The sequence below is a fragment of the Haplochromis burtoni genome, unplaced genomic scaffold, assembly GCF_018398535.1.
Source record: "Haplochromis burtoni strain Fernald_Lab_line unplaced genomic scaffold, NCSU_Asbu1 Contig_412, whole genome shotgun sequence".
NCBI lineage: Eukaryota > Metazoa > Chordata > Actinopteri > Cichliformes > Cichlidae > Haplochromis > Haplochromis burtoni.
Window position 1 is genome coordinate 444091 of NW_024582773.1, and position 15645 is coordinate 459735.

At 44.3% G+C, this 15645-nt stretch overlaps 1 protein-coding gene across 1 annotated transcript in view; it reads right to left on the reverse strand.

The window, feature by feature from the left end:
* The window catches only part of LOC102311782 (GDNF family receptor alpha-2), a gene marked incomplete at its 5' end in the record, with an annotated part of 80626 nt that overhangs the window by 54826 nt on the left and 10155 nt on the right, over positions 1-15645 (reverse strand). The window contains 1 exon segment of the mRNA XM_005948116.2: positions 387-586. Coding sequence (XP_005948178.2) covers positions 387-586 — 200 coding nt within the window.

Consider the following 15645-nt stretch of genomic DNA (forward strand, 5'->3'; position numbering starts at 1 on the left):
ATTTGTTTTTGTTTCTAATGTCTCTGTAAAGCACTTTGAATCACCTTGTTGTTGAATTGTGCTATACAAATAAACTTGCCTTGCCTTGCCTTATTAAGCATCCCCTGCCTGTGACCTGCAGCATGTACCTGCAGTCTGGGTCAGAGCTATGTTCCTTGTCTTTAAACCACCTCCCTGCTACATTTCCCACATTCCCTGCCTTTGACGCTGGAGCAGGATGCTGTTGTGGAGAGGTTCGGAGTTTTGTTTTTTTTTTATCTACGCTTTGTGAAAGTGTGAAATTAAGCTGAGCTTCGTGCAGCTGAGCTTCGTGCAGCTGAGCTGAACGCTGGGCAGTTTTCTCACTGCTTCAGGATTTCCCCTCAAACTTGAGGCGCTGCACCCACCTTCTGACATCGCTTCCTGCTACACGGCTCCTGATAGCCCGCAGAGGGCTGTGGGGGCGTGGTCTTGCTGCAGATGGAGTTATAGGCAGATCGGAGACGTTTACACGTCTCGTTAAGGTTACAAGCCTTCGCCGCATCCAGACAGGGGTTACAGGGTTTCCCTGCCTCGGAGCAGGGGCTCATCTTGGTCAGGGATGAATCTGCAGAGAGAGAAGAGATAAAAGATAAATTAAAGAGACTCACACACGTCTTTGTGCCCGAGCTTGCACTAATTTGTGCACTTAATGAAATAATCTGCTGAAAGATAATTGAACGTTTTCAGAGAGCGACTTGACTTCAGCAAGGCTCCAATCAGCAAGGCTGTAATCACTCCACTCGCGGCACTCTCGCGTCTCCCAAAAGACACTTTTAGACTGAAAGCTTCGATTTCTGTTTTTATGATTAACCGTGTTTTTCTGCTTCTCCACTTACTTTGAAAAGTCCGAAGGCCGGAGGTCAAAGAAAAACAAAAACAAAGAGAAACTCAGAGGAGGAACAGAAAGTCACCTTCGACAAAATAATAAGAACACTACTACAGCATGCACCATTAGACAGGTGAATTTGAATAATAACTACAGAGAAGCTTCGCTTGTTGTAGAAAAGTGAACATTTCGCCTCCTGTCTATTCTGGCCGGGCTTGTCCTCCAGAGAGGAGGTTAGCCTGGGAATGCCTTGATGGTTCTGGATAAGCTGGAGGACGTGGTGAGAAGGAGGTCTGGGCTTCCCTGCTGCTGCCCCCGAGACCCAACTTCAGATCAGCAGAAGAAAATAAATGAATGATTTAATGTGTTATTTTGGATTTGAACTTTTATTGAAGTGGATGAACTAGCTTCAATAATGCACGGCGCATTGCTCAGTCACAGTTTTAATAACACGTGAACTTTTGTACTAACATGTTTTCATACAATATTTAACATTAGTTTATTTAAAGTGTTTTTCTGCCTTGCTGTCTGGAGTATAACATGTAATGTTGATAATGAAGCGGCATGGTTCATTGTTGAAGAATCTTTTTTTTAGTAGACGAAGAAATTGGTCGCCAGGAACATCTCTGATTTATCTAACCTGCGATCTTTGTGTAAACCCAGTGACATGTTTGTACTGAATAACATATTAAAATCACACGAACGATGTGTGACTGATTGCTCCGTCAGCCCTCTAGCCTGCACCCGCATGCCCAATAATCACAGGATGAGAGCAGAGTGATCACAGATCATGTCCATCAACGTGATTGGACAGGTTAAAGGTCATCATTGTAACTGTGTTTCTTCCTAAAACAGAAAACTCTAAATACAAAGCTGAGATTTTATAAATGATATTTTTATCAGGATGTCTGAGTTGTTGTGATGAATTCAGATAAACTTAAATGAAGAAGACCTGTCTTTGGTACGCTGTACGAGCTCATGTGACTAATCCTCTGTAATCCTGCGTAAACCACTTACTGCTTAAGTTTGCTCCATGAGTCAATCAGTCTGCATCCTTCTTCAAATATATAAAACTACTTTTATATATTGGACGTGTTTAATAGAGAGACTCAACATCCACACAGAAACATTTTAACAACTCAGACTGCTCCCTGCTCTCAGAGCCAGCTCACTGTGACACAATCCTAAACAGCACAGCTGTCACGGTACTGGGTCGTGTGACCCAGTGTTTGAGTTTTTATGTATTTTTTTGTATTTATTTTCAGTCTAGTTAAATTCTAGGTTGCTGTTCAGGCCTTATTTCTTAGTTATTTCTGTCATCTCCGCCTGTACTCAGTCTTCCTGGTTCCTGCGTCTATGTTTCATGTCTATGCGGTTAAGTTCATGTCATGTTTTATCTCCATGTCTATGTCTCCGTGTTTCCTGTTTTATTTTGTAAGAGTCTGGTGTTCTTTGTTCATTGTAGTTAGTGTTTCTCTCCCCTGTATTGTCATTATGTTTCATTCGAGTCAGCTGTGTTCTCATGTGTCTCCACTTCCCCTGATCACCTCATGTGTGTATTTAAGTCCTCAGTCTTCCTTTGTTCGTTGTCGCGTTGTCTGTGTACTTCCCCTCTGGTCAAGTTAAGTGTTTTTCAGGATTCTCTGCAGTTCAGGTTTGCCATTTGGTTTCTGTTGTTTTTCATGCAGCTGCACGATGAGGTTCTGTGCAGGTCATGTCTGTTTCGTCATGCCATTTGGTTCACAGTTTCCATGCATCTGCACAGCATTCTGTTCACAGTGATCATAGTTATTCCTTACAGTCAGGTTAGTATTTTTCCAGTTTAGGTTTTTGGTTAGTTGCAGTCTGTCCCTGTTATGTTTTGTCTACTCCCTCCTGCATCAGCCCAAATAAAGGCTCTCTTTCAGTTTAAGTTCACTCCTGTCTCCTCGCCTGTGTTCGCGCCTGGGTCCACCACACACTCTCCACACGGTCTGCCCCCGCTGGCCGTGACAACAGCATCCACCTGCTCGCATCCACCCAACAAACAGCAGCACAGAAGTCTGTTCTTCCTCCATCAACAACTTCAGCTCCATCAGTGCACTCACCATGTGACCTAATTAGGACTGTAACAGGAGGCAGTGTTTGTGGTTCTGTGTCCTGCAGCTGTGTTAGGGTTTAACAGTGAGCACGCTGCAGGAGCAGTGAAAGTGCTGTAGTCGTATCCATGTCAGGTCTGAGTGCTGCAATCACATTTACCCACATGTGATTACATGTAATCACCTGCATTCACATGTACAGCGGTGCTGATTAGCATCTCCTGCCTGTGAGGCAGACTGCTCTGACCACCTTCGCTGTGCAGGACGTTTCTGATGAGCGCATGATACACAGGGACACGCCCAGACTGGCTGACCCTGGGTCAGCTGCTAACAGGCAAATAGTCTTAAGTGGAGCAGAAGCAGGCCGAAGGACTGGCGGCATGTCTGACAGGTCTCTGCTCACTGGCTACAGAACATTACAGGGAGAGGGGGTCAACTGACGGCATGTGAGGTGCTGATTAAACGATATCATCAGCAACGTGGTAAGACACCATCAGCATCAGTGCAGCTTCTTTGTTAACGAGCTGAGTTTCATTGAGTCTGATCTGTTTTACCTGAGTGCTGATTAAATGTGACTGACAGGCTGAGGTTTCTTCTCATGAGCGGCTTCATCCAAATACTGAACATCCTGAGTTTAATGGGTTTAAATGAAGCGCTCCCTGATCATGACCTGCTCCGTTTTTCACTCATGGAATTTATCAGAGTGGCTTTGCATGATTCACAGTTAAGAATCATCCTTCTGTATCATCCTGTTTCCTGATGGCCAACGTCTGGAAGCCTACTGAGGGACAGGACACAGTGTGTGTGTTCATTTCTTTACATTTACTTTATGCCGCCAATGTGTTCTTAGACTTTAATTAAACACTGGCCACTTTATTAGTTACTCCTTGTTAGGATGTGGATGGGCTCTTTTCATTCAGAGATGCTTTAACTCAACAAGCTGCTAGAAACATTCCTCAGACTTTGTTCCATGGTATGACATCATCATGACATCATCACACAGTTTCTGCAGGTGTGTTGCTGCCTTTGTGATGAAGGTGAAGGTGCTCTGTTGGACTGAGTGCAGCGAACTTGTCATGTTCAGAAACCAGACTGTGTTGTAAGTCTGAGTTTCTTGTTCTTACTGACAGGAATGACACAATGTGGTCTCCTGCTGCTGCAGCCCATCTGCTTGAAGGTTCTTCTGTAGACGTTGGTTGTAATGAGTACCTTTCTATCAGCAGTCTGCTGTTTCTCTTCTGACCTCTGAGCTCAGCAGGGTGTTTCCTCCCAGAGAGCTGATGTCTGTGATGGTGGTTGGTGGTAAAATCGCAGCAGATTAGCAGATTGTGCAACACTCAGACCAACAACCACGCCGCCCTCAGGCCCTTAAAGCAACTTTCTTATCATTCTGATGCTCAATTTGAACTCGTGCTGCGCCACTCTGCAGATTGGTGTATATCCAACGCCAGGTAAATACAGGGCCAGTACCACTGATACCGATGCCAATAGTGATATTTTTAACTATTTCTATAGGCAGCTGATGTCGAGGAGCGCAGTGTGTCCTGATTTATGAGATGAACCATCATCAGGTTGCAAATTCTGAAGGCATTTTAAGTATCACTAAATCACTGTGACTTTTACTTTTAAAATAAGGAGTTAACACAGTAAAACACACCTTCCAGCTTTTATTTTGAAACTGAGCTGAATGTAGAGTTGTCGGGCTCAGTGTCTGTAGTTTAACTGTGCTGCAGGCTGTAAATAAAGCAGACAGTCAGCACAGACATGTTTCATAGCTCATGTTCGGGGTGTAGAATTTTATTAAAAAAATTACTTATTTAACACGCTTCAGTGAGCTGCACATAGAGGATAGAAACAAAGCATCGATCTGATACTATCGATACCTGGATGAGACCACCTCTAGTTTGAATTTCAGCATGTTTGCACACCTAAAGGCTCTGAGCTGCTGCCGTGCGATTGGCTGATTAGACATCAGTGTTAACGAGGGGTTGAACAGGTGTACCTAATAAAATGGGCGGTGATTATGTATTTAATGGTGTGCTCAGAGACTGGGTGGGTGGGTCGTGATGTTTGCGGCTCTACCTGCAGCAGCAGAGCTGAGCACATGTCTGTTGCCCTCCAACACGATCAGGATCTACAGAACAACGACACCTTCTCGTCTACAGGGCTACGGTGAGATCCAATCAAGCGTGTGAATGTCACACCAGCATGTCGAGTGTGAACACACACGTGTGGACACCATTAAGTCTCAGCCTAACACATCCAATCACACAACTCCAATGGAAAAGACAGCTGTATCTGCGGCTCAGGGACAGATCATGAAGCGTGGCATCATGACATTTCCCTCAGTGTTTTAGCAAATTTACATCAGTGACTGACAACGCCTCCAGTGCTGAGCAGAGAAATCAAAGGCTTCCTGTGAGGCAGAAAACTGGGCACGATCAATGAAACCCCAGAAAAAATAATCTCATGCAGAGAATCCTCGAAGGAGCGGAGCCTCCAAACCTCAGAAATATGAATTAAATTGGCTTTTCCTCGGTGGAGGTATGAGCTCAGTGCGCCAGTTTCTTTGTTTACACAAAAACCATCAAGCTGAACCTCCTCAGGTTGAGAGCAGCACGGGACACCGGATGCAGATTCATCCACTCTGGAAGAGTGGGGGATGATGTCAATACTGCAATCTCAAATACCTAACATGCTGTGCGCTAAACCGAAACCTTTTAAAAGTCACTTCTTTTAAGATGATTCAAATTCATTAGGAAAAGGTGGAGGTGGTGGATTTTTAGGTAACAGCTGGTCCCTGCAGGTCTTCAGCCTCAAAGCTGGGAACATTTATCTATATTACACCTTCAGACAACTTCACCTCCAACTCTGACCTCAAGGTCAGAGGTCCAGTTTTTACAACTCCAGAAGGAAGTGACCTTGGATTTTCATATTTATGCCATCTAGCAAAAAACACTGTCAGTATTTTATACAGCAACAACATGCTTCTGCTTATCGCTGATGTCATTTGCTTCCATGAAGACCCTCAACCTCTGATTGCTGCTCAGATCTGCAGCTATGCAGCAGCATCGTTTCACCCTTTGAACTTCTGCACCGCGTCTGTGTCGATACGGCCGGAGTGAGCCGAGGTGACGGAGAGGACACCGCTGTGAGCTGCCATCACCTCTGACTGACACCTCACTAATTAAATATGAATGTGGTCACCATCAATGCACCTCTGCAGGGTCCTATCAGCATCTTCACACTGCAGAAAACACACGCACACAGACGCAAACACACATACACAGACATACACACACGAACACACACACACACACATAGTTACACGCACAGACACACTCAGGCTCTCCGTGTGCTACACATGTAGAAGTTTACAGGATGGGATGCTCTCTGGTGGTTTAAAACATTTTATTATCAGTGACAGAGTCGGCCCTCATGGAACATGTTCTTCTTTGAGCTCAAACATCTACTGACAGAGTACAATACACACACACACACACACACACACACACACAGACACACACACACTAGCCGTTGTGTGTTTCCAAGAAAGCTCAAGCTGTTGAGGTGTTGCTTTGTGGCTCCATGAAAGCAGAAAGTCGAGCCATCGTGAAGACGTCTTCACCACCCACACGTCTTTCAGGAAACATCACTCATACTTTGAGTTTTTTCTCACACTTGTTAAATCTGATGCAGAAAAATAAAAACCAGAAGAAAGGTTAAACCCAGATCTGTTCCAGGTGCTTCCCTAACTCTCCTGTCAAGCCCTAAAGATTGTGGAATCATTCACATGTGAAGGAGTCAGGATGAGTTATTTGGAGCGAGTTGTCGGTTACTTATAAAGACCAATCAAGTTGCATGGGGAAACTGGACATGTTATCCTGCGGGAGTATTGTTTTTTAATTGTTCTCATTGTTTTCTACTCTGCTTCTATTTTGTGCTTTTATTGCTGGTCAGCTTGTGGTTTTGGTTCTAAGGGTCTTAGCTGAATATTTACCCCGACACCTCCACAGCAGCATGTCAGGCAAACCCAAACCCACAGCAGGCTGTTGCTGGTTTGGGTTTGCAGAGGCTTTAAGGTTTGGGCATTGCCCACCCACAGATGTACTGAAAACTGACTTCTGATGAGGAAAAGAATCATGATAAAGGTCCTTCGACAGAAACTGCTAATGTTTGAGAGGGTGAAGAGGCAGAGATGCTGTGACTGAGTGATGCTGCTTCATGCATAAACTGCACAACAGCCAGCGTCCTACATTCCCAGCAGATGTCTCGCTCATGCTAATGATCTGCAGAAAGTTTTTGTTTTAAGCACTTTCCCCAAAAACTTTGTCTGCCCATCATCTGAGTGCAGAGAGTGAGTCGTCTGGAAATGATGGAGCCGTCCACCGTCGAGCACATCCAAACTTTTCACTTTATCTAACTGAGCAGAAAACGTTTGACAGGCAGAGAGAGGAGGTGGAGGTGGAAGAGAAGTACGCTGAATGCAGAGCGATGAGCTGTAACTCTGTTTGTCTCCAACAGCAAACTTTGATCATACTTTTGGGTTGGTAGATCTTTCTACCAGATCAATCATGAATGAGCTGACCGGGCTGGCAGAGCTGATGATGAGGATGTTTCAGAGCCTCCTGAAGGGATCAACGATGTTGGAGAGGGCTGCTGATTCACTCGAAGGCCGTCAATTGGGTAGGATGTTGTTGACTGTAGTAGATGATGTTGTGCACGGCCTCAGTGTCTCCAACTCTGTAAATGTCTTACCTCGGAGCAACTCCCTGAGACTCATTCCTATTCTCATTAAAAATTAACACTTTAATTATCTGGCTGCCCAGTTATTCACACAGCTACATGTCTGACTTATTTTGGAAGGTTGCTGCTTTGCCTGCTGATGGCGCTGAGCTGCAGATGTGACATGAAGTTGCTCTGATGCAAAAATAAACATTTGTATAAATTTGACTTTAATTTTCTCAAAATATTAAAATATACTATATCAATTGCTTTGATTTTGTTATTCATGCAAGTTTTTTGTTTTTTTATTCCATTAGATTCATTTCCTCATGAGGGGGCTTTGTGCTGTTGATAAAATTAGTCTGTCTTTGTCAGACGACATCAGTTCTCTGTTCTCTGTCACTGGTTCTCTTGTGGAAGACATACAGAACTTTTTGTTCAGATAAAGGCAGTTAAAGGTACTGGGAGGTGCATGTTATGCAAAAAAACCTCTAAAATAAGTCTTTGTCCTTGAGCTGACAGCCACTTAAGGCCTAAAAGCCACTTCATCAGCGCGACATCAGCACCATTTAATAAGGTGAAAACAGATGACTGAGCCTACAACCAGGTGTTGGTCACACCTACTAGAGATATCCACACCAGTGATGCTGGGCAGCTAATGAGCGGATGAGGTAATCAGGTGCATTAAAGCCAGTATGCAAATATAACCGAGGACAGCAAGGCTGTTTGAACCTTTTTGACTTGCAGCTCATTTTCCAGCTTGAAGTTGCTTCATCACCCTGATCGGCCTGATATCACCTCTGCCTCCACAGCAGCTTTAGCAGCTAAACGCTCGCTGGCCTGGTTGGTTTCATTAAAGTTCAGCAGTTTGGAGTCGTTCTTGCTGAGCTGAATGTGAAACTGGCGGAAACTCGACATCTTCATCCTTGACAGACAGCACAGATAAAGCCACAATGTGCTTATATTCTTGCAGGACAGCCGGAACATTCTCATTCTCCACATCCAAACAGCGCCGGCTTTGAAGTGGGACAAAACAGCGAGAGAACATGCACGAGGATTTAACAGCTTATGTCCAGAAATCGAAATGAAGGTAGCTCAGCGTCGCTGAGGTTTGTGCTGCGCTCGTTATGCACACTGTTTCACGGCACGTTCAGGGACATACAGAAAACTTGTGCTTCCAGCCCATGAATAATTTCTGAATTTATGCAGCCTTCTCAGTGTTTCCATAGCGCACTTAGTTAAATGGGCGTGTTTGGTCTCTAAGGGGCAGCTAACACCTCCTCACACCCGATTATATTGATTCTGTGAAATGAAGCAGGCTTCCTCCGCTCCACACGCACTCGTCTTAATTTTGTGGCTCTGCACAGCAGAGGCAGCTGCACCCTCTGTCCAGATTAGAAAGAGTCCATCACCTGGTTAGGCTGTCACTGTTAATATGACACTAAATTCTACATCAGCCTGAGGGAATGCATTATTATCAATTTGAACTGCAGAATCCTCTTTAATGCTCCATAACTGAAGAAACACTCAGTTTGGAAGCACAGAAAAGCTGCATAAAACCAAAAAAAGGCCACATTTGTTTTCAAAGGATGGCACAAAACAGCATAAAGTTGAGCAGAAGTTTTAATGATTAATGACATCACAAATCACTAATCATTAGTGATCTTAATGGGACATCTACGCAGGTGTACAGGAGGATGTTTCCATTTCTTCTCACAAGAACGTCATTATGAGAAAAAAATCATAAAGATCCTTGTTAATGCCTTCGCTGTACATTTTATGCACTCCCTTTTCATGCTGCTCATTTGTTAAATAAAAGTTTGAAAGAAACTTTTCTGGGTCCCCTCAAACTTTTGAGGCATAAAAATAAAAGTTATTTAAAATGAGTAGTATGCACTATTAAAATATAAATTATGAGACTACAGCAGGGTGCCAGATTTCCACTGACTGTTGTGTAAAAGTGCTTCACATTGTGCATGTTGCACTTGGATGTGATAAAAATAGCTGCTGGGATATTTTCATTAACTGTGAAATAACAGCTGCACATTTCAACAGAAACTCTGAGAGCTGCTTTTTTATGACTGACAACAGTTTTTGTTTTTAGGGACTTTTTTTCTTTTCTTTTCTTTTTAACATGGAAGCTGCAGACACCAGTATTCACAGACTGGGGAGAGGACATGAAAATGATGAAAAGCTGTGCATGTGATTTATTATGGAGCAATAACAAAGAAGAAAAACAGAAAAGCAGCAGAGGCAGCAGTGAGCCAGCCCCCATAGACTCCCATGTTAAATCTTTACAGTAAAAATAAACATGTTTACAGCCTGATACACAAACTTCTTGGTCTCTGTGGATAATTCTAACACCTTCATATCACTTGTACAGTGGGAGGATGTTTTTATAACTCACCTGTTAACTTGCACTGTGGTATAATTGCATGAATTTTGGTAAATCATCCAAATATTTGACATGGTGTCAGTGTCAAATACTGAAGGCATCCTTCAGTGTCATACAGAGAAGCAGAAAAGCTGTGGTTAAATGAGCACTAGACCTGCCATATGTATTAAGAGACTGAAGACTTCAAATAGCAGCATTTTTTGTTTTAGGAAACATGAGTCCACATATAAATGAGGGTTTTCTGGAAGCAGTAACCATCAGAGATCACCGTGAGTCACAAGAAAAGGGAACAGGGCATCACAGAGTGTTTTTTTGGGGCCGTGCCGTTCCACAGGGCTCTATTATTGATCCTCTACTTTTTACACATTTAAATCATGTTCTTGTTTGTCACAGCCCAAAACGTTTCCTCCTTTGTAACAATGTTATGGGGCAGAGTGTTTTTATAACTCACCTGTTTTAAGGCTTAAAGTTTGCATTATTAGGGGCGTGGCCTCTTTAACTAACAGGTGGATGGTGACAAAGGTGGCTGTAGCTGCTAGCTGTCTGCTAGGCTTTACCTAAACTGGACCTCTGGACCGTGTTTGTGCTGCTGGAGCCTTTTGGAGTTTTTTTTAATGACAACATGTGACCAATAGTATGACTGCTATGAGGTTACTGTGCTAACAGACCATGCAAGAAGAGCTCCAATTTAGGGGGGTGAGGCTTTAATTAGTAGGTATTAGCAGGTGACCACCATGCAAATGTTGAGCATTTAGAACAGATCATCATACACTAGTGTGCAGCAACAGTTCAGTTATGTCTGTCTTTTAAATACCATCCATACCATCCATATATACCAGTCAGCAAAGCCTGCCTCCACGTGTCATTCATGAACTGGACTTTCTTGTTAAACTTAACTTTAACATCAGCTTTGAACCAAGAGTAGAGAAAAGCTCCATGAATTAAAGATGTACAGGAAAGCACTTTTCCCACTACTGCAGGCGAAAAGATTTCCAAACCTGACTCAGGTACAACGTTTAAATCCTTCCTCACTTCAAACTGCTTCACACCGCAGCACATTCACACCACAGCGCTGCAGAGCTCTGATTGTGTGCTAGCACAAGCTGAATACATAACAGAGCCGCTTCCTCCTCCTTCAGAGTGACTGTTTCATTAGAGTCTGTCTCGCTGTTTAACCCTCTCGACCCACGGCGTCTTCCTCCCTCTACCCGGCTCTCTCTACCTTCCAGCAGAGAAGAAGAAGAAGAAGGAATGATATGAGCACAATGTTTGAAGAGGAGCAGATATATATAGAGAGAAAGAGAGCGAGTATCCAGGGCAGGAGTGCGGGCCAATTAGAGAGTTGCCCTAGGTTGTCCTGTTATCTTCCTCACACACAGTCTCAACAGGATATACACACAGAGCCCCGCTCAGGGCTATACGCGTGCGCGCACACACACACACACACACACACACACACACACACACACACACACACACACACACATAATGATTTATTAAAACACTGCTCCAGTGTCCGTTATAGATATATACACACCACGGAGACACGATCTAACGAGGTCAGAAACAGAACTGGAGGGAGGATGTGGGCGTAGGAGAGAGCGAACAAGCGGGGAGATGAAGGGGAAAAGGAAAGGAGGTCGAGCTGTGACAGAGTGAGAAGATGAAGACAAGAAGGGAAGACGTGACTGCAGCAGGATGGAGCACACCGACACCACCTGCAGCTCTGTCAGCTCCACCTTTCACAGGTGACCCCAAACAGCCTGAGGAGGATTTCTGTGGTACACCGGGAGGTTCGCACCTGCATTCAGCTTCATGTGGTGGAAGAATGATTCACCACCCACACAAACAACCTGCAGTCACAGCTACTGAGTCTGACTGGCTTAGCTCTTTGACTTTCTAAACTCGACATGTGACAAGTCTGTACCCCTAATGAAGAGTTCTGACACCTCCACATGTATGAGTGAAGATGTGTTCTGAGCACCATTTGAAGAGTTGCCGGGTTTTTGTGAGTGTAGCTACACTAACTTCTGAACAAACCCAGGCATGTGGTTCTTTAAGCACCCTGAAATACAACAGAAACCTCGCAGCTCAGCAAACAGCTTCAAGGGTTCCTGCTAGCAGGCTCTCAAGACTTAATGAGTTAATCATTTTACATGTGACAGAATATCATACCACAACAAGTTCTCCAAACTTCATACGGACACTACTATCCATGTCCGAGTCTAAATCCTCCTTCACTCCCTAAAAATAACTCTGAGTTAAAAAATAAAATGATGAGTGTCTGTGCTTCCAGCTGTTTCAGTAAAGTTCATTCTGACTGAACTAACAAACAACATACAGCACTGCTGTGCCTAAACTAGATTATATAAGAATGGATTAACTGCTGGCTAGCTACCTGCAAAATGGAGGATGAGGGTTACTCAGTAAAGGGTTAGGGTTCCTGATGGGCAGAGACGAACACCGCCACATGACAGGAAGACAATGCCGAAAACAGAGAAACCAGGTGAGAGAACATACGAGATGATCCATTCACAGCAGGAGGTCTGTCATTAATCTGCTGGATTACTTGCTTTGCAAACGTCCTGATTTTGAGCTGGGCACAGGTGGCAACACGTGGCAGCTGTTAGAGTACAGTCACATGATCATCAGCCAGAGCAGAGTGAAGACACGACAGCAACACACTGGGTCCCCGGTTCAAAGGCAACGGTTGCTATAGCTGCGGTCTCCAACCGGTGTTCATATGAGCCTCTCATCTCTCACAGCGAGCATCACTTTGGAGCTGACAGCTCCAAACTGGTTGCCTTGGTGTTCAGTCAGCCTCTCTGAGGCTCTGTGTGACATAACTATGACCAGCAAACTACGAATCACAGAGAATTTCAACAACCATATTTTCGTTGTAAGCCAATGAGTAAAAACTATGTGTGGTTCATTACATAACACTCAGAAAGTCTGTTTTAATTATGGAAGTGTTGAACTCTTAAATGAAGAACACTTTAATTTTGTCTTGTAAATATTTAAATATCACATGTTGTATTTGGGCTGCTGGTCTCCAAAGAGTAGCTGTGCTGCATCGTGTAGCACCGGGCTAATCCTCATCGTAATCCAAATCCTAATGCCAGTGCTAATCCTAATGTCCCCATTAAAGTCAGAATCAAACGGCTTTCTGTAACTATCGTGCTTTTCACACATTTTTCATTAGTTCATGCTGTTGTTGTGTCGACCTGACGGCGGCATGTCCAGCTGCCTGCTGCTGCTACACAGAACGTTCAGTGAGATTAAACCTAATCTGCTAATTTCATTATGACTGTGAAAGAGCAAAACACAGGAAATATGCTTACTCTACTAAAAAAAAAAAACGAAGGGGGTTGAAAAATGCACATTAACAGAATTTTTCTGGTGTGTTGGTTTGACAGATGACTGACAAGGTGTGATGCGTCAAACAGGGACGAGTCAGGCAAATTCAACAAAGGGAAGGAAGCTGAAAGAAGCCATTTCATCTCTTTTCCTTAAAAACAACCTGAAGGGGTTTGAAGTGTCAAATGATGTTGGAAATAAACTGAAATGTAACCTCTGAAAGCAGATAAACAACACAGGAGGATAAAAGTTTAGCTGTTAAAGCACTGTGGCAGCCAGAAAACTGCTCTTGAATCGAAATGAACTCTAAAACAAACTGTTAAAGACAAGTTTTCTTTCTTCTTAAAAACAGAGGCCGGGGAGGGTGCGAGCACTTAATCACTTAAAGCAGAGGAACTCACAGATTAAAGGACTTAGTGAAAAAGTTGAAATGAAGGTCAAAACAGGGATTCAGAGATAAGTTTAGGTGGAGCAGAAACTAGAAACTGAAACTTAGGCTGAAGTGGAAGAAGAAATCCAGACGCAGTGGAGTGGGAGTCAGCTCATGTCCCAGAGCTGAGGAAGTGATGGTGAAAGGTACAGGTGCAGGTGAGATGTAGCATGCTGCAGGGACTTCAGCGGACAAGCTGTGTGCTGATGGAGTAATGACATGTAAGCAGCTTCCGGTTGCGCCGTAAGATGGCTGCACCGACGAGAGCTCCCAGTCATCTCAGCAAAAATGTTATTATTTATTTTGTACTGCTTTTAATTTCTGTGCGCACAGCGCGATCATACACTCGGTATGACAGACAAACGCTTCTGGAGCTACGTTCGTCAGCCAGTTCGGACTTTACAGCAAATCTCCAGTCTCTGGACAAGAAACTTGACGAGCTGCGTGCACGGATTAAACACCAACAAGACATCAACAACTGCTGCGTTCTGGCCTTCACAGAGACATGGCTGGAGCCCAGCGTCCCCGACTGCACCATCACGCCGGATGGATTCACTTTTTACCGGGGAGACCGAACGAAGGACTCAGGCAAGAAAAGGGGAGGAGGGGTGTGCTTTATGGTTAACTCCTTGTGGGCTAGAGATGTGTGTATCTTAAAAACTTACTGCTCTCAAAGCCTCGAGCTGCTGACCATTAAAGTCAGGCCTTTTTACCTCCCAAGGGAGTTCAGCTCAGTTCTCCTCTCAGCTGTTTACATTCCCCCACATGCTGATAAAGCCACGGCTATGGACGAACTGTATGACATCATTACTGGACTTGAGAACAAAAATCCAGAAGCTGCCTTTATTGTGCTGGGAGACTTCAACAGAGCCAACATGAAGAAGGTTCTCCCCAAATACTATCAGCACATCTCCTTCCCCACAAGAAGTGATCAAACATTGGACCACTGCTACACTCCATTCAAAGAGTGCTACAAACCCCTCCCCCGCCCAGCTTTTGGTAAGGCAGACCATTGTTCCATACTGCTGCTGCCTGCATACAGACAAAGACTGAAACAGGAAAAACCAGCTTCCAGGGTTATTTACAAATGGGACAGTGAGGCTGAGGAGGTCCTGCAGGACTGCTTTGACACAACTGACTGGCAGATATTTGTGGATGCAGCTGATGGCAACATCAATGAACTCACAGACTCTGTCATTGGATATATTGGAAAGTGCATGGATGATACCATCACAAAAACCACTGTCCACATATATCCAAATCAGAAACCCTGGGTAAATAAAGACGTTCGCGCCAAGCTAAAAGTGCGGACCTCTGCCTTTAACTGCTGATGCATATAAAGCAGCCAGGTACGACCTCCAAAAGTCCATAAAAAAGGCCAGAAAGGACTACAGGGACAAAATGGAGTCCAGCTACCACAGCTTTGACACCAGGCGACTGTGGAATGGACTGCGCAGCATCACTGACTACAAGAAGGTCAACACAGTCAGTGTTCAGCCCACTGCATCTCTTGCAGACGAGCTTAACAACTTCTATGCTCGTTTTGACGCAGACAACAGAGAGCAGATCCTCTACCCTCAGGAGGACAGTGAGGCTGCAACTTTAACTCTGAAAACAGAAGCTGTGAGATGGACCTTTAAAAAGGTAAATCCTCACAAAGCTCCAGGACCAGACGGCATCCCAGGCCGGCTACTCAGAGTGTGTGCAGGCGAGCTGGCAGAGGTGTTCACCAACATCTTCAACCTCTCCCTGAGGCAGTCAGTGGTCCCCACGTCCCTCAAAGCATCCACCATCATTCTCGTTCCCAAAAAAT